Here is a 24,084-nt window from a genome sequence, read left to right as displayed (position 1 = left end):
CGTGGAGACCTGCGCGGAGACCTGTAGCGGAGACCTGCATGTAGATCAGCGTCGAGAGGAGCCGGGTGAACTGCGTCTGTAAGGCGACCTGCGGGGAGACCTGCGCGGAGGTGAGCATCTCTTGGTTCGCGAATGCCTAGGTGAATCCCTCGACGATCTATGCGATGTTGAAGATGTCTTTGAGGCTGTGTCCGAAGTCCTTCGCGAGTGCCTTTGCGAATGCTGATCATCTGATTCGGCATCTGGGGATAGGCGTGTCGTCCTTCTCGAGTGCCTTCGCGAATGCTAATCATCTGATTCAGCATCTGGGGATAGGCGTGTCGTCCTTCGCGCAGGCTGGTTAGATCTGTTCCCGGTCGTCACGTAGCTGGAGCGCCTCTCTGAAGCATCGTCTGCGTTGGAACCTTCGCGAAGGTCCGGGTCCGTTCTGCAGGCTGGTGGTTGATCATGCGATGCTCTTCTCAGTGTGAAGCGCCCTCTCCATCATCTCCAGGGCCGCATGAAGTCCCCCGGGTTGAATGTCTGCGGTGAGAGATGAGCTGCCCTCTCTGCGTTGGTAGCGATATGGCCCAGGGATCTCTCATCTGCCGTCAGTGTAGATACTTCGGACTGCGTAGACAACTGCGCTGACGTTACCGTTGCTGAGGCCCGCTTCTACTGGTGCTGTATCTCGGGGATGATGAGCGGCGGCTCATCATAGAGTCCTCTTTCCGTCATCGGGACAATCTCGGACGAGAAAGTCCTTGTAGTCTGCGCAGACGTCCCCGTAGAGTTGGTCGTCATCTAAGGGGTGTGTAGCCTTCTCTGGGTAGAGGATGGCTTCTTTTTCTTCGTCTGCGTAGATTGTAGAGCTGCCCTCTCTGCGTTGATAGCGATATGGTCCAGGGATCGCTCATCTGCCGCCCTCGGACTGCGTGCTGTATCTCTTGGATGATCAGCAGCGGCTCATCATGAAGTCATCTCACTGCCATCGGGACGATGTCTGCCGAAAGGTCCCTGTAGTCTGCGCAGGAGTCCCCGTAGAGCTGCTAGGCGTCGTAGGGGTGTGAGGCTTCATTCTGCGTAGAGGATGGCTTCTTCTTCTACGTCTGCGTTGAGGGGTTGTCCGATGTAGAAGCCAACGTCTTCGAAGTAATGGCGGACAACATCCCACGCCCATCCTCCGAGGACACCTCCGGCAGGTCACTTGATGGTAGTAAGTCGTCTGACAGCAGTAGACAGCTCGTGAGGGACTCAGCCAGTTTATCCATGACTTGTAAAGTCACCTGGATTTGTCGGTAGTACGTCTAAGTACAGAGAAAAAAATTATTTATTAAATTGAATTTCTGTTAAATGCTGATAAAGATTACAGCTATAGCTGGAAATACATGTTGTTGTGCAGCTAGGGCACAGTCAATGCGGGTTTGCAGCAGCGAACCTAAACCTACAACGAAAATAGGTTTTCATGAAATGTAAATAACTGAACAAACACGGAAAATTCTGTGAATAAACAGTGCTAAATACGATTAAATATCAAACCATATTGTTGAAGAATACTAACTAAACCCCTATAAAAGTAGAATAGAGGAGAATAACTAAGTAATTAAAGGATATAGTGCCGTATAGGAGACACAGGCGCTCTCACAACCTGCCCACAGGGCAAAGAAGGAGAGAGTGAAGCATGGAAGTACGGTGGCGCCGCTTTCCCGCCAAACCGGGCCACACAGATAACTCGTGGTGAGTTGGGATTTTACGTGTTTTTATTGAAGGGAGCTTCAATAGGAGATACAAGTGTTCCACTAACGTTCGCAAGAGGAAGGAGACAAGCAAAAGAGCATTAGTCAGGATAAGGAAAAATAATTTCTATTTTTTGGTCCTTTTTCGGCCTTTTGGACTAGAGATTTCCGCCCATTTGACTTTTTTTCCCTTTTGTCCTTCGACCCATTTGACTACAACCCCTTCCCAGCAAATGATGCTCTTGTCTTTCACAACTGGAATTATGTACTCTTGAAAGTATTTACAAGTGATTCTTCAAAACCATACTAATAGCATATTCTGTTTACTTAAACATATTATTCATATTATTCACACAAGAACCTGCAATAGAAAACACTCAGAAACATAACTTAAGGCTGACAACCAATATATTGTGTTTTATTTAGGAATTGACCAAACAAATCAAATGTCTGTTGTTAAGGTAAATGATACTTAGTGTAAATTGTCTACCTGGGTTGTGCAAAACTGTTGACACAGACATGTTATAAACTATGGTATATGTACCCTAGCTGGTTTAAAACAGTTCCCTTCACCCTTTAAAGCATGAATTGCTTTATAACACCTTCAAGGTGTAGTGGTTAGAGCGTCTGCCCTGGCTGCGTCATACCACAAGATGCTACTGGTCTGGTACTTGTTGTTCCCCACCTAGCGGCATTAATGGGTTAAAAAAGGACTGGTCGGCTCGGAGTCAGTATAATGTGTCTGAGTGGGGTATTCATGCTTCACTGAGGCATGGTATCTCAGTGAGCTAGCACTATAAAACCAGCTTAAATCTGGGCTAGTACAAGCAGCCACACATACATACGCACGTCGTCATGTGAGCGAAATATTCTTTAAATAAGTACTATGTTAAACCCCACTTCACCTAACCTCAACATTCTGAAAAAAGAATATCACTATGCTACCTACCCTTCATGAAAGAATCATAATCCATTGACTTATTCTCAAACCTGTAGAGCCACACATCAAGAAGTACAATACAGTACAATAGCATTACAAAAGACAGCTTGTGACAACCTAAAACATGATCTTCAGGTTTTTGTACACTGACACAAATAAGAAGAGATCCAGGTAAGACTATTGTTTGGTTCTTGACACTGACCAGTCATTAGCTGGACTACTTTAAAGGTCACATGCAACGTAAAACACAACTTTGCAGATTCTGATACCTTTCGGTATGGACTTACCGAAACAAAGCGTCAAAAATGCAAATTCAACTTATAAAGTTGGAAAATAACGCGATGAAGAATAACGCGCGCGAAATCGGAGTTCAAACGTTTCACTAATTTTCCCCTGACTTTTCTGGGGAATACGGGTTTCAACAGCTGGCTGCGCTCATAGTACGTGCGCAGTGAAATAGGTTCGCGCAACTTGGAAGCGGGCTGTCTGGTGAATACTCGGTGAAGGCTTTGGTGTGAGCTAGTTTCATAATGTTTTTGTTGATATCTCACAGGCGCGAGCTTTTTGTATGTTATGACAGTAAATAAACTTTTTATATAATTTCATTTGTTTATTTCACCACACGTTCTTCTTACCGAGTCACTTTCTCAGTTCGATACTTATAAGCAATGTCATTATTTAGAGTTGACACGATTTCTAACTGTGATATAGATATGTCGCTGTCACAGACAAAACTCAATGTCTTGTTTTATTGACACCAGTGTGTCTGAATGCCTGGCTGCTAATGACAATATTCAATACACAACTGCGATCACTGACCACATGCAATTTGAACTTAACACCAATCAGGCTATACACCATAAACAAAACGCATTGATTTATGGCCCGAGTTCGGTCTCTGTCACATTATGTAATTACACAGACAGGCAGGTGTGATACTTGAACACATGACATGTTATGATGTCTGTTGATTGCAAAATGTTATACACAAAAAATGAGCATGTATTTACAAAACCCAACTTTCTATATATACACACACAATGACCCGTGAAGGCAGCATCTGCTAATGAACCAGCCGTTACACTTGAGTGCACACCCACCCGCTCTGACTGGGTTCGGTATCCCGGCTGCTTCGTTTCGAGGGAGGTAAACCCAAGTACAAAATATTGCACTTTTGATTTGCGATTATACGCTTATAATTTTGTTTATTTGTTTTTTCATAATCAGCAATGCATATTATATGTCATTAAGAAGTGATAATTGTGTTTTAATTATGTTTGATTTTTGGGTTGCATGTGACCTTTAAAGAAACAAGCATAGTATTGCTTGCCATAATTATTTTCTGTATAGAGAATATGTTTCTTTAAAACTTAGTATTTCCACTTGTCTCAGTGCAGCTAGCTTGCTAGAATTAAAGGCCTAAACACTTAAAATATCTTTGAATATCTACCAGTCAGACTGGTCAGAGAATTTCTTGAACTATCAACTGCCTCTGTAAAACTGTAGGACTTGTTTCCCTTCCCATGTTATATAATGACCACATTAGACACCTGTTGTTTGGGTAGGTGGACAAGGAAAGGGTAGAGTGTAGGAATACCATTCTTGTTGTGGATCTTATGTATGACATAAATACTAACATTATCTCTTCATATGATCCCCGATTCCCCACATGGGTACAATGTGTGAAGCCCATTTCTGGTGTCCCCGGCCGTGATATTGCTGGAATATTGCTAAAAGCGGCGTAACACTAAACTCACTCACTCATATGATCCCATAATCTTGAGTTCCTAAAAGCTTGGGACAAGGGTGGTTGTGTTGTCCAAGGTGATCTGTTCTCCACTTGTTCAACCCTAGATTCTTACTACTTAGGATTCTTGGCTTCTTAACACAATACACATGGTCAATTTTTTTCTTTTTCTACATTGGTACATGGACTCCAGTGATGTTTAAATACACATTGTCAAACATCATTCAGAAAACAGAAGGTGGCAAATTGACCAGAATTTGAAAAAGTGGTTGATTCTTGAACTTATCACAGCAGAATATTTTGTCTGGTCATAAGTTTTTTTAGCTCCTGTTGCAAAAACTGAAAAGTTGGCATCTGTTTAGATATTTTACAGTTAAAGATGATATTTTTTAAAAGGAAAAGAATCACGTTGATTGGATGTCATGGGTTTCACATGAGTGGTATGGTATGGGACTAAAATCACATTGGGTGTTCCTTCTTCATCTAGTTGACATCCCTTGATATAGTAACAGAACACCTGTAGTGTGCACACATCCATGACTGAGTGCATGCTCACAGCCCACAGTGAGAAAAGGCTTGAGAGCAGAGATAGATCTAAGTTATGAGCTAAAAAAGTGTCAAGTCTCTCAGGTATTGTGGGAGGCTGTTCCATAGGAGTCGTAGGACTGATGCTGTGTAAGTAAAAGTTCTTTTGCAATGTTGTGATGTTCCTACTTTTGGGACAGTTAACAGGTTTTTTTCCTGAGTGAAGGGGTCTGCCTGGAGTATAAATTTCTACTAGTTCCTGAAGATAAGATGGTGCAGTATGATGAAGACATCTGAAAACGAAGTAGGGGATTTAGAAATAAATTCTGTGTTAGAGTAACAACTCTCGCAGCAGTGTTCTGGACACGTCGAAGGTGGTAAAGCTGAGCTTTAGTAGCGCCAGAGAGGAGACTGTTGCAATAGTCGAGTCTGCACATCACCAGTGAAAGGACAAAATAACAGCAGCATTTAGATATTTTCTTAGATCCAATGTTTCGTAGCTTGAGGAAACACATTTTCACAACATTGTTGACATGACTGGTTAAAGAAAGATCCGAGTCAATTGTGACACCCAATTCTCTATGACTGTCAGAAACTGGTAACTCTACGTCACCAACATCAAAAGTGGAGATGCAAGACTGAGCCCTGCTGACATCAGTTTCAAAGAGAAGACATTCAGTCTTAGTGTCACTGAGTTTCAAGTTGTTGTTGAACATCCACGTTTTTATCTCACTGCAGCCCTCGGACAGACGGTGAAGGTCTATCTCAACAGGGCTTGGTTTGAAGGCATCATGCAGTTGAACATTGTCTGCATACATATGGTGGCCAATCATGGACTTCCAAGCTCCAAGTTCTTTGATGAACAATGTGAACACTATAACTGGACCATTATTCAAGGTGCCATTATCAACTCAAGTATATACGAGACAGTGAAAATACAAATCTGCTAATGACTCTTGTTTCCATCCAAAACACTGGAAACTGCTGTTTGATGAGCTACTTTCATTTCCCAGGATTTTATTCCAAGATATCAGCTACTCATTAATCAGTGTATTTGCTTCTCTAAAGAAATGTTCATACTTAACATTAGCTTCGGTATTTACACCTTCACAGCTATTCTTATACACTGGAATTGGATTTTCACTGGATAGGACCCCTGATCCTGACCACAGGAGAGTTGTTTCCCTTTGATCTGATTTCTTTTCTTCACAACTTGCTTCAGGCATAGTATTTACAGATTGTGGACAGCGTTTGTCATTACCACAGACACATGGAGAGTCAGACCCTTTGTGTTTATCATCACCAGCATCCTGTCCAGTAATGTTAGAACTGTCTGATGAACAGAATGGTTTGGCTGGTGTCGTTTCCTCCACTAAGGATGTATTTTGCTTGGCTGTTTTAACTAATTCTTTTTCAAATTGCGAAATTTCTTTCAGCAGAAATTCTATTTCACCATGCTTTTTTTCACTTTCAGGTGATGTTGCATCTCTGCTCCTCCATGACAAATGAGCACTGAAACCAAACACAGGATAAGCCTTTACATTTAACTAGGAGTCAATATGAAATCCCTTGATCTAGTTGTTCATCACATCCACTTGAAACAAATACTCACAAAAGTTTTGTTGACAAACTTAGTAAACTATCAACAATGAAAACCTGGTCCAAATCTTATTACCCTGTATCACACAGATAATCACGCATTCCAACAATGTAGACAACTGTGTACTCGGACTTTTGCATTCATTTGTTGATGACAGTAAAAGCTGCAAACTATAAACTAAAACAATAGACACTATTTAGTTTCCTGATGATCTGTAAATATCACACAACAAATGATCACCTGAGTTTTCCTCTCAGATGTCCCATTTTCAAACAAATGCTGACAGCCTGATTATAGCCAGCGTTGAAACCAGACTGCAATGTGCTTTCTTGCCCCGACTTGACGCCTTCACGATAACCTCCCTGCAACAGACATACACGGAAATAATCATTCTATACCTGGCTATACACAATGATGAGATGAGTCTTGTTTCACATCACCATGATCACAGTTCATGATAGTACAACTTAATGATGATAACCTTGACCTATTAGTGGATCATTTAAAGGTCACATGCAACCAAAAAATCAAACATAATTAAAACACAATTATCACTTATTCATGACATATAATATACATTGCTGGTTATGAAAAAACATATAAACAAAATTATAAGCGTACAATCGCAAATCAAAAGTGCAATTGTTTGTACTTGGGTTTACTTCCCAAGAAACGAAGCAGCCGGGATACCGAACCCAGTCAGAGCGGGTGGGTGTGCACTCAAGTGTAACGGCTGGTTCATTAGCAGATGCCGCCTTCACGGCTCATTGTGTGTGTATATATAGAGATGTTGGGTTTTGTAAATACATGTTCATTTTTTGTGTATAACATTTTGCAATCAACAGACACCATAACATGTCATGTGTTCAAGTATCACACCTACCTGTCTGTGTAATTACATAATGTGACAGAGACCGAACTCGGGCCATAAATCAATGCGTTTTGTTTATGGTGTATAGCCTGATTGGTGTTAAGTTCAAATTGCATGTGGTCAGTGATCGCATTTGTGTATTGAATATTGTCATTAGCAGACAGGCAGGCAGACGACAGGCATTTGTCGACAGATCGGGCTGACACAAGGCAGACACACAGGTGTCAATAAAACAAGACATTGAGTTTTGTCTGTGACAACGACATATCTATATCACAGTTAGAAATTCTGTCAACGCTAAATAATGACATTGCTTTTAAGTATCGAACTGAGAAAGTGACTCGGTAAGAAGAACGTGTGGTGAAATAGACAAATGAAATTATATAAACAGTTTATTTACTGTCATAACATATAAAAAGCTCGCGCCTGTGAGATATCAACAAAACATTAGGAAAATAGCTCACACCAAAGCCTTCACTGAGTATTCACTGGACAGCCCGCTTCCAAGTTGCGCGAACCTATTTCACTGCGCACATGCTATGAACGCAGTCCAGCTGTTGAAACCAGTTCTCCCCCGAAAAGTCAGGGGAAAATTAGTGAATCGTTTGAACTCCGATTTCGCGCGGTTTTTTTCATCGCGTTATTTTTCAACTTTATAAGTTGAATTTGCATTTTTGATGATTTGTTTCGGTAAGTCCATACCGAAAGGTATCAGAATCTGCAAAGTGGTGTTTTACGTTGCATGTGACCTTTAAGTATACCTGCTGATAGTCAAGTTTCAACAATGGACAAGTGAGTTAGCAACTCATTGTAACCACCCAATCCCTGTTTACTTGCATCTTAACCTTACAACCTTTCTTCTTTCTTTTATTTGAGACAGAAGAAACCATGATTGTACATTGACCCCTACATGTTCATGTGGCTAAAGACTATGGGGTCATGTCAAAATGGTATGCAACATACTTCTGTGGCTGAAAACATTATACTTATCTTACAATGTACCTTATGTAGAGCAGATGCATACCATCCCAGAGTAAGCAAAAAATATTCCCCACAGTTCAGTTGATAATTTTGACAACAGTAAATTGTCAGTGGTTGCATTTATTAATAAATGATTTAAATTATTAGAAAATAATGAAATTTTTAGAGTAAAATTAATATTTTATAGTTATCCTGACTCATGCTTATTGCTTGTCTTCTTCTTCTTGCGAACATAGTGGAACACGTGTATCTCCCAATTGAAGTTCCCTTCAATTAAAAAATCACTAATTAGTACTCACCACGAGTTACCTCCCTTCCACAAGCTCGGGAACGAGGGCGCCACCTGAACCCATGTGCCTCACTCTCTCCTTTTGTTTCGAGCCCGACACTTTATTTTTCCGAAGAAATCCAAAGTGTTAAGTGGGGAGGACGGGAGGGCTTACCTCATGAGTCAGGATAAGTATAAAATATTAATTTTACTCTAAAAATTTCATATTTTTCCTTATCCTGACTCATGCTTATTGCTTGTAGAATCCGAAGGAAAAGGAGGTGGGAATATATATACTTTGGATTTTAATAATTAGTGATTTGAACTGTGATGATTGTAATAACCCTATGGGAACTTCATAAAGGCACTGAACTGATGAATTCCTGCTGTTTAACTTATCAGCTGCCATATAAAGGTTATTACAATTTATAGAATATGATAAAAGTATATACAACATCAATGTAAGCTGAAGCTATTAATATATTTAAGCTATAATAGTATAGTACTGTGCTTAAGATATAATTATAACTTAAGCTGTATAATAGTAACCAACTCCTTAGAGTTTGTTAGCCAATACATTTATGCATATGACCATATGACTTGAGCTTAAGGATTGATGAAACTTAAGCTGAACATATATATACAGTAGCAAAACTCCTAGGAGTTATAAACTTATATATAGTATGATATAAAGACCATAGTACTGAGCTTAAGATAATAAATTAAACTTAAGCAAAATATATAGATAGCATGTAGCTATTAGTACTGTTATCAGATAAGTATAAAATCTGTAAGATAGACTTATCTTCTCCGTGGAACTGTCAACTGTTGAGCGAGGACCATGGGACCGAAATGGTGGATACCTGAGACGTCCTCGGTGGTGATATATCTCAGATAGTGGTTGGCAAACACCATATCGGATCTCCAGAAACATCCCTCCATTATGGTATTCAACGAGCAATTCCCATGTAGAGCGAGAGTTGAGGCTGGCTCTCTAATTTCGTGAGGATTAGAAGCTCTTGGAGGGTCGAGTCCTGCAGCCTTGTAGGCACGTAGTATGACAGTTCTGATCCAGATAGAGATCGTGAGTACGTGAGACTTCCGCTCATGTGAGCTGTAGATATAGGGATAAATAATCTCTTGAATTTCCCTCTGTTCTGTTTGGATCGTTGGAGATATATTTTCAGTGCCCTCACTGGGCATAGTGATAGATCCATCGTATCATGCGGTCCAAGTATGGATGAGAGAGCTGGGACGTGGAATAATCTGTCTGGTTGACCTGGCAGTTGGTTTTTCGCTATAAAATCCCAGCGAAGTCCCAGATGAGCGATGTTATGAATATCATCAAAGCGTGTTCTCTCGTAATCCAAAGCGTGAATCTCTGACATCCTGGCGGCCGTAGCTAGTGCTAACAGGAATAAGGTTTTGTGGGTCAGTGATTCAAACGATGTAGATAGCAATGGTTCATAAGCCTCACTAGTGAGGTGTTGGAGCACTATATTTAGATCCCAGGCTGGAGCTGAAACTTCCGCTTTCTGATCCTCCAATCAGAACGCCAGAACAAAGTGAGTAACTCCGGTGTTTTGTTAACTTGACGCTCGCTCGCATAGTTATGACAGAACTTATAGCTGCAAGATAAGTGGACAAGGTTGAGCCTTTAGATTCTTAGTTTGCCGTAGATAACATAAGAAATCTGCCACTTGAGGATGTGTAGCATATCTGGCTGTAAATCCTTTCTTAGCAGCGTAATTGACAAAACTGTGCCATTTGTCATCGTACAAGTTACGAGTTGAGTTACGTAGTGCAAGCGTGACCGCTTTAGCAGCTCTGGCAGAATAACCTCTCTTATTCAGACATGCCTTGATACAATCCATACGCGAAGTTGGAATGCTTCTGGTGTTTCGTGCACTTGTTTGGTGTCGCGGATGTATCAATAGATTGGCGTTGTGGGAGCTGAAGAATTGGTTTTCCCATTACTTGAATGAGATCTGGAAACCAAGTTCTTGCTGGCCAGTAGGGCTGAACTGAATCAGATGGAGGCTCTGGCGCTTGACTGATTTTCTGTAAGACTTGTGGGATCAACACTGGAGGCGGAAAGCGTGACGCCGCTGAGTCTCTCCCACGATATGCTTAGAGCCGCCCGTTGCCCATGCTAGTGGGTCTGGCACTGGCGACCTACGAATGTTGTCAGTTGCTTGTTGAATCGAAAGTGGCGAATAGGTCTATCAGTGGAGATCCTATTTCCATGATTATTTGATTGAATATCTCTGTGTGGAGCATCCATTCTGTCGGCGACGGTTGGTGTGGCCGAGAGAGCGCCTGCTAATACATTCTTTGCTCCTGAATGTGGCAGGTTCTGACGTGTATGTTTAGATTGTCGATTAAATCGAACAGTCTAAAACATCGAGTCAGTAGGTTCTGTGACCTTGTTGAACCTTGTTTGTTCACATAAAACGCTACTGTTGAATTGTCTGTGTGAATCATCAACTGAGCGTTCTGTAGTATGTTGCTCCAGTGACTTATGGCGTTTATGACTGCTTGCATCTCTAGCAGATTTATGTGACATTTGCTCTCTTGATTGCTCCATAGGCCTGACGCTGTCCTGCCAGCAAGGTGGGCTAACCAACCTTGTAGTGACGCGTCTATGTAGAGATGTGTGTTCGATTCCGGCTCTACTAAGGAGACGCCTGCGCAAACATTCAATCTCTTGGTCCACCAGAGTAGATGTGGTTTGACATAATCTGATAGACTGAATGGTAGAGGGTCCTCGAGATGAGCATTGATGAGGACTTGTAACGGATGTAATTGAAGCCTGCCTCTGACTGTCAAGTCTTGAGCTGATGTGAGTAGTCCCAATAGGCTCTGCCACTGTCGTAGTGGTAACGGAGAGAGTAGGGCTTGAGGAATAAGTTGTTGGATCTTGATCCATCTGTCCTCCGGGACTACAATACGATTCTGAGCTGTTAGAAATCGTATACCTAGAAATTGCAGATCTTGGCGCTTGGTTCTAGGTCCGACTTGAGTAGATTTACTAACCATCCTAATTGTGTTAGTAGCTTGATTATAAAGTTCAGCTGTAGTCTGAGACGCTGTGGATCTGGATCCACTTGTATACCGTCGTCTAGGTAAAAAGCGCTGTGAAGACCTTGACGATGTAGGTATGAGACAATAGGCTTGGTCACTCTTGTGAATACCCAAGGGGCCGATGTGATTCCGAAGGGAAGAACCTTCCATTGGTAATGTTTCCCATCTAGGATAAATCTTAGATATTTCCTTGAGTTGGGATGAATCGGAATGTGTAGATATGCGTCTTGCAAATCTATGCTGGCCATGTAATCTTTGGGACGAATTAAATGCCGGAGTTATGCGAAACTTCTCCTTGGAATTTTTCTTCGGCACTAGGAAAACTGGGGAGTAGAAACCTGGTACGATGTTTCGTTGATCCAGAACTTCTAAGGCCTGTTTGTTTAGTAGAGTAAGTACTGTTTCTCTTAACATAGGTAGTTGTGCCGATTGAACGTTGAACCCTGGGGGGTTGACTGTTAATGGAGGCTTGGCCTTGAGTTGTATTAGATATCCGTGCTGTAGGATGTTGGATACATATGGATCTTGTAGTATTCCCCAGTTTTCCCAGTGTAGCTGAAGGCGTCCACCCACTGGAGACGGTTGTACTGGAACGGCTGGGGGTGGAAGACTCCAGTCGTTCCGAACCTGAATTTCATCGTCTAAATCCACGGGCACCTCTGGATGATCTGCCTCTAGCTGATCCTCCCCTAAATTTGTTGTATGGGCGACGAAAAGAATCCTTGGGATCTTTAGCTGCAGCTAATTTCTTGTCCCGTGCTCTCTGTAGCCCCGAAAACTTAGACTTGCCCGAGTATCTCTGTGTTGACTGTTTAATGACGTTCGCTAAGGTATCCATGGATCTGATCATAAGAACCTCTCTTGAGTCTTTAGATACTTCTTTGGAGACCTTGTCTATGTTGCCACCAAACAGTAAGGGCGATGACCATGGAGCTGTGTATAGAGATTCTGTAAATTGCTTATCCCAAGAGCAGGAGGCTAGTAAGCCTTGCCGACGAGCCATGGTAGTAGTTTCAGTAAGCGCTGATAGGTGCTCTGTAAGAAATTGGTGGTCTCTTTTCTGCATGAGTAGAGCTGAGTAGATCATTCTATCTTCCTCCTCTGTAGAATTCTTGAACTTGGTGATGAGAGTTTCATTAATCGTTCTAGATCTATTCAATCCAAAGAACATCCTCCTGGCGATGGTATCTAGTTGAGCGAATTTGCGATCGTCTACTTTGTAACTTCTGGACTTGGAATCGCTGACTAATTTAAAGTTGTCATCAATATCCTGGGCCTTGAAAAAGGGGTCCATATTGTGTCCAGCAAATTTCTTGGCATTGAAGACCGGGAAATGTGTAGATTGGACTTTTGAAGATTTGGAACAGGCTGTATCCAAATTAGCTGGTACCGCTGCAATCGGATCAATAGGAGGTAAGGTGATATTGCTTACATCATCATCCTTCATCAGGTAAGTCTGAGTTGAATTCTCGTTCTTCGATGGGGAAGCAAGTTGTAACTCATTCACCATCCAGTATCTGATCTCAGCATCTGAGAAAATGATACCTTCTTCCTCTGATGTAGGGTCACATGTCGGAGTCCTAGATCTGTAGGAAGATCTATGAGAGGACTGTGGTGAACGGACTGACGAGTGGCTAGTGTAAGGAGACCTTGGAGGAGACATCCTCGGCGAACGCTGGGGACTTCGCGAAGCTCTTCTAAATCTTCTGGGCGAGGAAGATATGGAGCCACTTAGCCTTCGCGAATGTATCGAGTCAGTGTCCGAATCGACATATGAGCGCTTGCTTCGCGAACGACCTCTGTGTTCTACAGGGTGTGGGCTCGGCGAAGCGCTCCTTCTCCGCGATGTCTCTCGCAACTGGATAGGCTCTAGCTCCTTCGCTGAGGCGGCCTGGGACTTCCTTTGCGAACTGATCGCTACGGGCTGGGTTGCCCTTCGCAGAGGCGCGTTTGTGGGCTCTGGGGCCCTACGCGAAGCCAAGGCGGGCTCTGGGGCCCTGTATGACTTATTAAGGGTTGGGCTCTGGGGCCCGTGGCTCTGGGGCCTCTGTAAACCGTAACGGTCCTCCATCAGTCTCATGATTTGGTTAACCAGGTCGTCTGGGACGGTCTGCGCTGGCGTTGAGGGTGGCCTCTCTGTGAAAGTGACGGGACCCTCAATCGTAAACTCAGGCGTCAGCGTAGGCATCTCTGGTTGCGTGTTTATCTGCGCTGTAGTGACGGTAGCAGATACTGGACGTTTCTTATGACGTACATCTGGAATGATAATCGGAATGTCATCATCATATAAACATAATTCTGAGACAGGTAGAATATCGGAGGCAAAATTATTTGTAGTTTTCGTAGATTTCCCTTTTGACGAAGCTGTGGACCTGGGGGTTCGAAGCGTACGTTGAGATGATGTGGACGCTTTCCTAGTCTTAGACTGTGAAGACGGAATGTCTTGAGATGCAGGTCGCTTCTTGGACATAGCGGACTGCGTCCCACGCTTATCCCCCGAGGGAAACTCCGGCATGCCACCAGCCGGTGGCGGGTCGTCAGTCAACAGTTGACAGGGTATAATAGCTTCCGATCTATTAGCCATGACTGAAGATTGTTTGCGAGATTTATCTGCCTTCCGTCTCAAAACGGAACATAAATATTTATCAAAGGCAGAAATTGGTAAATTAATACATAATTTACAACGAGAAACAATAGAACATGGAGTAATGCAACTAGGGCATTTTAAATGTGGATCGGTAGCGGAATAACGTAGTTTACAACCTGTGCAGATTCTCATTAACGTAAACTGCTGAACAAACACGGCGAACCGTGAATAAAACAGCAGAAACACGACTAATAATCAATGCAAGTTGAATAAGGATACTAGTTACACCTCTATAACTGAATATAAGAGGTACTAAACTAAATATAAATAAAGGATATAGTGTGTTGGGAGACACAGGCGCTCTCACGTCCAGCTCACTGGGCGAAGGAGAGAGTGAGGCACATGGGTTCAGGTGGCGCCCTCGTTCCCGCGCTTGTGGAAGGGAGGTAACTCGTGGTGAGTACTAATTAGTGATTTTTTAATTGAAGGGAACTTCAATTGGGAGATACACGTGTTCCACTATGTTCGCAAGAAGAAGAAGACAAGCAATAAGCATGAGTCAGGATAAGGAAAAATAACATTTTCCACAAACTTACACAAATGACAAATAGAAACTAGTTGTAAGTATCTCAAAGAATTGCTGTACCGTGTGCCACTGCAACAGAATACACTTGTGAATTGTCATCAATTACTTGATTTGACCAACTGTAGTTCCACCATGTGGGCATAGGTAATCTCAGCTTGTTTTACTATTTACCACTTCACCACTGCAGCAAAGTCAAAATGCCTTTGATATCTCACCACATTGGCCAGTGTAATGAGACTTTGTGTATCCTTAAAACAATACCAAACTTCATACAATAAATGAAGCAAGGTACGTTTGCTGACCTATACAGTTTTCTGTGCCCATTCACAACTTAGTGCATGTGTATAGAGACTCTTATCATACTTTCCTGACTAAGAGGTTGTACTAAAACAGTCCCAGGGATTGGGAAAGGCAGGGGCCATTTAATGGCCCATAAAATTTTGAAGTCTACTGTTGATACAAGGGCAGTGGCCCATTCTAAATTCAGAAAATGGCTAATAATTGTGAAAATGGCCCATTGTCAAAGTTCTCTATCCCAATCCCTGCAGTTCTCTACAAAATGTCGGGGCGGTGGGGTAGCCTAGTGGTTAAAGCATTGGCTCGTCACGCCGAAGACCTGGGTTTGATTCCGCACACAGGCACAATGTGTGAAGCCCATTTCTGGTGTCCCCGCCGTGATATTGCTGCAATATTGCTAAAAGCGGAGTAAAACTAAACTCAGTCAGTCAGTTTCTACAAAATGTCACTGAAATCAATCGCAACCAAGAAGAAAAACAGGAACCTCACCCTGGTTTCACATTCAAACCAAAGTACCTGTGAAATGATAATTACCTCAAAAGGAATTTTTAATTACAAAGTAGACTCTTAATTTACTCGAAAACAACACTGACTAGGACGCACTCTTAAACTTATAGTGGAAACATGACAAACTTTCACTAGTTTCAGTTTCAAGCAGCTTAACTGTATTAATCTGACACAAACATAAAGCCTTAAACTCAAGGAGACAAACTCAACATAATTTTAACTGAATTCAGAGAAGTCTGGTAATTGAATTTCAGAATCAGCATCAAGCTTAGAGAATGACTGTAACAGGTACATATGCAATTATTTCATATTGTAATATAGTATATGTAACACAAATTGTAAAAGCATTGAAATGAATGAAAGTCACAATGCAATATACTGGCCGTTTTCGACAAAAAGTGGAATACCAGATGAGACTGATGAACATATTGTATATTCAAAAGGAGTGAGTGAGTTTAGTTTTACGCCGCACTCAGCAATAGTCCAGCTAATATGGTGGCGGTCTGTAAATAATCGAGTCTGGACCAGACAATCCAGGGAGCAACAGCATGAACATTGATCTACGCAACTGGGATATGACCACCTGATCTCCTTAGTCGCCTCTTACGACAACCATGGGATACTGAAGATCAATTCTAACCCGGACCGTCACGGGTATATTCAAAAGGTGAGGTGAGGTGACATGGGGTTTAACGTCGTACTTGAGAATATTTTGCTCATATGATGATGTGCCAGAGGTGGAAATAACCCACTGCCCGACGCCCGAGTCCAGTGTCTTTTTCTGTCGGGCAAGCAAATTTGTATATCACACTGTACCGGTGTCCAGTTGACTTTCCAATGTTAATTATGTTATTTATTTAAAAACTTAACAAGAAAACGGCTGGTATAGTTGAAAAATTATCAGGGCAAGTGATTTTACATGTGCCAGTGTACTGGAGTACACTAGCAATTTTAAAGTTGTTTCAGACCCCTGCGTGTGTGCATGTGTATGTGCGGCTGCTGGTACTAGCCCAGACTTAAGCTGGTTTTATACTGCTAGCTCACTGAGGTACCATGCCGCAGTTAAGCATGACCCCACTCAGACACAGTGTACTGACTCCGAGCCGACCAGTCCTTGTTGTACCCATAAATGCCGAACGCCAGGCAGGGACCAACAAATACCATATTTGAACGTCTTTAGGTATGACGCATCCGGGGATAGAACCAGCGATTATTCAAAAGGTTCTTCCATGTATATTTATTACTGACGGTTAAAATACATAGCCAATTCAATTCTATCCTTAAATACTACTCTAAACACTCATCCTACTACAATCTCCCAAATGATTTTGTGATGAATATTTGGTGATCTTTTGAACGAAATATAGCTAAAGGTGTCGTTGTTGGCACGGTTACTCCAGATGTGTATACAGAAATGTACCCAGGACGAATCCATTCCCCACTGTGTATTTTTCCTGATCGGAAATGAATTTGATTGCGTTATATAAGAGCATACACAGGAACGAATATTTCGTGACGCACAACAACAACGCACACAATCATCTGAACCTGAACCACTACACACGGTTTGGGTTTAGGGATCGTCCCACCTTTAGGGCACCGGGTAGTTTCTGTATTCTGACTTTCTTTAGGGTATATATCCGTTGTACCTGAGCCGACAACGACAACTTCAGCCGAAAATATGTGGCACTGGATCACGATTAAAAATACCACCTTCTTCAGATCTGTTTCAACTTTACTCCATTCTCGACGTTGGATTGGTTCATCGGCCGCTTCGTCGTCAAATACATCGTCAAATGTTTCTCTCGTAGTCATTGTCGCTATGTATAATCAAGTAGAAATCAAAATCGACTGCACCACATTTCGAAATATATGGGCGCTGCCATCTTTGAAAAGTCACATGACCGTTGTACTGACATCACGTGACTTGTCTGTATTGCGGGATTCTGTTGAACATGGAACCATAATTTGTGACTTACAGATCAACACCAAAATGTAAATCTTCAGTGACATCATTGTATGTTATACACATTGATCTTCGGTCATATCATTGGTTGTTATGCATGTACGTTACACATGCAGATCTACAATCATATCATTGGCAAAAGTAATATCAGCATCAATCGGGTGTCAAAATGTTCATCATCATGTTGAACTGTAGATACAAAATGAGTATGAATGAAATTCAAAGCATTGTGAATATGGATACAAAGTTCAATTTCAGTATAGAGTAATCCCTGCAACAGATTGTATGTGTGCAAACTAGTATAGAGTAATCCCTGCAACAGATTGTATGTGTGCAAACTAGTATAGAGTAATCCCTGCAACAGATTGTATGTGTGCAAACTAGTATAGAGTAATCCCTGCAACAATTGTATGTGTGCAAACTAGTACAGAGTAATCCCTCCAACAAATTGTATGTGTGCAAACTAGTATAGAGTAATCCCTGCAACAATTGTATGTGTGCAAACTAGTATAGAGTAATCCCTGCAACAATTGTATGTGTGCAAACTAGTATAGAGTAATCCCTGCAACAATTGTATGTGTGCAAACTAGTATAGAGTAATCCCTGCAACAATTGTATGTGTGCAAACTAGTACAGAGTAATCCCTGCAACAATTGTATGTGTGCAAACTAGTATAGAGTAATCCCTGCAACAAATTGTATGTGTGCAAACTAGTATAGAGTAATCCCTGCAACAATTGTATGTGTGCAAACTAGTATAGAGTAATCCCTGCTACAATTGTATGTGTGCAAACTAGTATAGAGTAATCCCTGCAACAATTGTATGTGTGCAAACTAGTATAGAGTAATCCCTGCAACAATTGTATGTGTGCAAACTAGTATAGAGTAATCCCTGCAACAATTGTATGTGTGCAAACTAGTATAGAGTAATCCCTGCAACAATTGTATGTGTGCAAACTAGTATAGAGTAATCCCTGCAACAATTGTATGTGTGCAAACTAGTATAGAGTAATCCCTGCAACAATTGTATGTGTGCAAACTAGTGCAAACTAGTAAAGAGTAATCCCATCCCTGCAACAATTGTATGTGTGCAAACTAGTATAGAGTAATCCCTGCAACAATTGTATGTGTGCAAACTAGTATAGAGTAATCCCTGCAACAATTGTATGTGTGCAAACTAGTATAGAGTAATCCCTGCAACACAAATTGTATATAGAGTGCAACACTAGTATAGAGTAATCCCTGCAACAATTGTATGTGTGCAAACTAGTATAGAGTAATCCCTGCAACAAATTGTATGTGTGCAAACTAGTATAGAGTAATCCCTGCAACAATTGTATGTGTGCAAACTAGTATAGAGTAATCCCTGCAACAGATTGTATGTGTGCAAACTAGTATAGAGTAATCCCTGCAACAAATTGTATGTGTGCAAACTAGTATAGAGTAATCCCTGCAACAGATTGTATGTGTGCAAACTAGTATAGAGTAATCCCTGCAACAAATTGTATGTGTGCAAACTAGTAAAGAGTAATCCCTGCAACAATTGTATGTGGGCAAACTAGTATAGAGTAATCCCTGCAACAGATTGTATGTGTGCAAACTAGTACAGAGTAATCCCTGCAACAATTGTATGTGTGCAAACTAGTATAGAGTAATCCCTGCAACAATTGTATGTGTGCAAACTAGTACAGAGTAATCCCTCCAACAAATTGTATGTGTGCAAACTAGTATAGAGTAATCCCTGCAACAATTGTATGTGTGCAAACTAGTATAGAGTAATCCCTGCTACAATTGTATGTGTGCAAACTAGTATAGAGTAATCCCTGCAACAATTGTATGTGTGCAAACTAGTATAGAGTAATCCCTGCAACAATTGTATGTGTGCAAACTAGTACAGAGTAATCCCTGCAACAATTGTATGTGTGCAAACTAGTATAGAGTAATCCCTCCAACAAATTGTATGTGTGCAAACTAGTATAGAGTAATCCCTTCAACAAATTGTATGTATGCAAACTAGTATAGAGTAATCCCTGTAACAGATTGTATGTGTGCAAACTAGTATAGAGTAATCCCTCCAACAAATTGTATGTATGCAAACTAGTATAGAGTAATCCCTGTACCAAATTGTATGTGTGCAAACTAGTATAGAGTAATCCCTCCAACAAATTGTATGTGTGCAAACTAGTATAGAGTAATCCCTGTACCAAATTGTATGTATGCAAACTAGTATAGAGAAATCCCTCCAACAGATTTTATGTGTGCAATCCAGTGTAGAGTAATCCCAGCAAACTAGTATAGAATAATTCCTGCCAACCAATATATAGTAATCCCTGTAACAGACTGTTATGGGTGCAAACCTGTATAGAGTAATCCCTGTAACAGACTGTTATGTGTGCAAACCTATATAGAGTAGTCTCTGTAACAGACTGTTATGTGTGCAAACCTGTATAGAGTAATCCCTGTAACAGACTAGACTGTTATGTGTGCAAACCTATATATAGAGTAATTCCTGTAACAGACTAGACTGTTATGTGTGCAAACCTATATATAGAGTTATCCCTGTAACAGACTAGACTGTTATGTGTGCAAACCTATATATAGAGTAATCCCTGTAACAGACTAGACTGTTATGTGTGCAAACCTATATATAGAGTAATCCCTGTAACAGACTAGACTGTTATGTGTGCAAACCTATATATAGAGTAATCCCTGTAACAGACTAGACTGTTATGTGTGCAAACCTATAGAGTAATCCCTGTAACAGACTAGACTGTTATGTGTGCAAACCTATATATAGAGTATTTCCTGTAACAGACTAGACTGTTATGTGTGCAAACCTATAGAGTAATCCCTGTTGCATACAGGATATTAAAGACCTTCCGTCTAATACCATTTTAAGGAGTTAATGATTTAGTTCTGGCTACCCACTCGAGGGTGAAGCATGTACTGGGCAGAGAAATATTACAATGTGCTGAAACAAGCATCAGGTCATGTCATCAAGTTTACCATTTATAAATGGTCATCACTGGACATCATATCCAGTCTCTGGTGCACCATGAATGTATACATTTTCAAAATACCTAACAGCCTTTAAAATATAGTTATATAATTTGTGGTCTGCATGAAATTTAAACTAATCCATAAACTGACTCATATCCACTGTGACATCCATTATAAACAACAAACATTGTCCCAACAATAGGTGATCTATGGATGCTGATGTATGGGAATTCTTTCTCCTGTGTGATGATTGAGGGAAGAGTAATAAAATCTGTTCCGTGAACCCATGAGACGTCTGGGAATTGAAACCAACAAAGCTGCTTAAAGTTGGGATAAAACAGTGTTTCTTCACAGACAGTTGACAAGAAAAGGAGGGTCTGTGACCACTATGTAACTGCTGGGTGGGAATAGTTCATCAGTCTTGAATGTCTGGGGTAACCTAAATAATGGAAGACTGTGTCTTACTGTTTTCAGATTCCATCATTTATCATCTGAAATATTGTTTGTGATGATATTTGTAATTTAAACTTTGCCATCAGATTTTCTGATAATCATTAGTTATATACTCCGAAACGTTGTCTTCCTCATAATAAAAAGGTTGACATCCATAAAAACTCTCTTCCTTAATTATTAGTTTGAAGAAAACGTTATGACATTAAATAAATATAAACACACAGAAATGGCCTTTGATGACCACTGACAATTTTAACTGGAAGGTATTCATAAAAAGTCAGAAAAAAGATGTAAAGCATGAAAGATGAGTTATAATACCTAGTCACCTTCCTGCTGAGTGGTCAAGGAACATCATTAAGTGGCCTTCAGTCAGCCTGTAGTCGGGCTCTACCCTTCAGCTACACGTGAACTATTGTCTGTGTCACTGTCTCCGCTCTCGTCACAATGTTTTATCGTCATGTTTGTCAATCTTGAATTACAGAAATGTCTTGCTGTCCACTTGCTGACCCATGACTTCTTGTGACATCTGACCTTGTCTGTCTCATGTTGCCTTTCTATGGTAAACTGCAATACAAGGGGAATAATAGATATGACCTCTGGCTGAAAACACAATAAGGTAGGTGATTTCATTGTTAATGAAACCCATACTGATGAACGTTTGTCCTACTGGAGATGGTGTGAATGTTTCCTCTAAGTAAATGTCTAAGTTCAATTTGTTGAACCTCAGCATGGCCAGGGAGTAATGTTGTTTGTTTTCAGTTGTCTGATTATAATACTGTCCCTGTTGACATGGCTACAGTCTCGATTAGATTGGCTTCTTCTTATTGATTTTTTATTATTATTATTATATTTTTCATTTATTTATTTATTTATTTTATTCCAAGATAGAATATAGTGGCCATGCTTTTACACTAAACCGTACATATCCATGTGGATAGGGATTGGGGGCCTTTTGCGGTAAAAAGATATATACCGGTATAGACATGCCGTGGCTTAGGATGATAGGAGAAATTTGTATCATCTGCATATTGGAAAATAGAATATTCTACTCTTTTAAAATTAATCCCGTTGATATTTTTGTTACGTTTAACAGAAATAGCAAGCAATTCTGCACATATTATGAATAGGTAAAGCGATAGAGGATCTCCTTGTCGACATCCCTGACCCAGACTGAAAAAATTGGAAATATGTCCAGAGTTTATTATAGCACTGTGACTATTTTGAGTAAAAAGTCTAATGCATTCTCTAACGGAGGGGCCAAAATTAAATGTGTTTAATGCTTTATCGATAACTTCCCATTCTAGAGAGTCAAATGCCTTTTCAAAATCAACCATTACCATAAGTCCGGGGAGTTTATGTTCTTCACAGTGGTTTATCAAAACATACAATATTCTTGTGTTTTCTCTGATAAATCTGCCTTTCATAAAACCAGTTTGTGTTTCGCTTGTTATATTTGGTAACTCTGTTTTAATTCCACGAGCAATTGCGCTGGACTCGATTTTGTAGTCTGTGTTTAACAAGCCAATTGGGCACCAATTTTTTAAGTATCTGCGGTCCCTACCTTCCTTTGGTATGCAAGTAATGATACCTTGACATTGTAACGCCAAGAGACTTTTTTTATTTTCATATGCATAAATGATAGATCGCCAGAGAAATGGGCCGATACCTTTCCAAAAATATCTATAATATTCGACCGTGAAACCGTCTGATCCAGGACTCTTTCTATTTTTCATATTTTGTAAAGCCTCGGCACATTCTTCTAAACTTATCGGACCTTCACATAACATTACTTCCTCTTGTGTTAGTTTTACATCAATATAAATTAATTTGTTAATATTGGTATCCCAATCATCAACCTGTTGCTTCTTATATAACTTCATAAAACGAAGAACTTTCTTTCAGTATGTCTATTTTATCAGTAAATATTTCTTTCCTGTCGTTGATTATTTCAGTCATATTTTTATTGATATAATTTCTCTTTTCAAGATTTAGGAAATATTCAGTATTCTTTTCACCTTCTTCATACCACTTAGCCTTACTAATAACTCCCTGTATTTTCTCTGTTCTGATTGTTTCAAGTTTTTCTCTATAATCTGTAAGTACTTTAAGTTCATCGTTCCCTCAATTGTTTCCATTTCGTTAAATTTTCTTTCTAGTACTTTTTCTTCTTTAACAGTGTTTTTCTTTTTTCCCGTCGAATGGGTAATTGTTTCAGACCGAATTCTGTTCTTAATAATTTCAAATAAAAGCTGATCATTTACTGAGTAGACGTGTGGTGCTCAAAGCGGTTTCATCTACTGTCTTATATTCGCCTACAGTATCATTTATAGTCTGTTTCACCAAACGCGCATAGTCAAGATCGCGAAGAAGGGAAGAATTAAATTTCCAATATCCAGGGCCCCGTTCAATTGGGTGTAATTTAAACTTGAGGGTAATAAATGGGTGATCTGATTTATAACTAAATCCTATTGAACAACTTTTGACGAGAGACAAAATATCTTCTGAGATAAGAAAATAATCTAAGCAACCTTGTTTCAATTTACTTTTTTGTCTCCATGTATATTGACACTTATCCGGATTTAGTATTCTCCATGGATTGACGGGTTCCATTTTTTCTTTTATATCGCATGTCTTTTTATTTACCATTTGGTTATTCCTATGCTTATAATTAAGTGTGTCGAACAAATAGTCTTGAACAACATTCCAATCGGCAGCCCAAATAATGGCACCTGGTAATTGTTCTAGCCTATCCGCTAACTGTACAAAGAAATTTGTCGAGTTGCTATTTGGGCCATAAATATTCACCACAGAAAATCGAATTTGTTATATTGTGATGTCTAATATTATAAAGCGTCCATTTGGATCTTGAATAGTTTCATGAATATTATACTCAAAATTATTCTTAATTAGTATCATAGTACTAGCAGTACTACTTGTGCTGTGTGCAAAAAAACATGG

The 24,084-nt window shown here is 40.4% G+C and overlaps 1 protein-coding gene across 1 annotated transcript; it reads right to left on the bottom strand.

Moving 5' to 3' along the window:
* Positions 1 to 5,395: 5,395 nt before the first annotated feature.
* On the bottom strand, positions 5,396 to 17,615 carry LOC124278150. The gene is made up of 3 exons (XM_046713886.1): positions 17,422 to 17,615; positions 6,768 to 6,889; positions 5,396 to 6,439 (listed from the first exon to the last, which is right to left on the bottom strand). The coding sequence occupies exons 1-3, from the start codon at positions 17,521 to 17,523 to the stop codon at positions 5,962 to 5,964; spliced, it is 702 nt and encodes a 233-aa protein (XP_046569842.1). The 5' UTR covers positions 17,524 to 17,615; the 3' UTR covers positions 5,396 to 5,961.
* Positions 17,616 to 24,084: the final 6,469 nt, after the last annotated feature.

The sequence above is a fragment of the Haliotis rubra genome, unplaced genomic scaffold (assembly GCF_003918875.1).
Source record: "Haliotis rubra isolate DU_JTF1 unplaced genomic scaffold, ASM391887v1 Scf232, whole genome shotgun sequence".
Classification (NCBI taxonomy): Eukaryota; Metazoa; Mollusca; class Gastropoda; order Lepetellida; family Haliotidae; genus Haliotis; species Haliotis rubra.
Note: the sequence above shows the minus strand (reverse complement) of the source record. Positions and strands in the feature narration are given on the sequence as shown.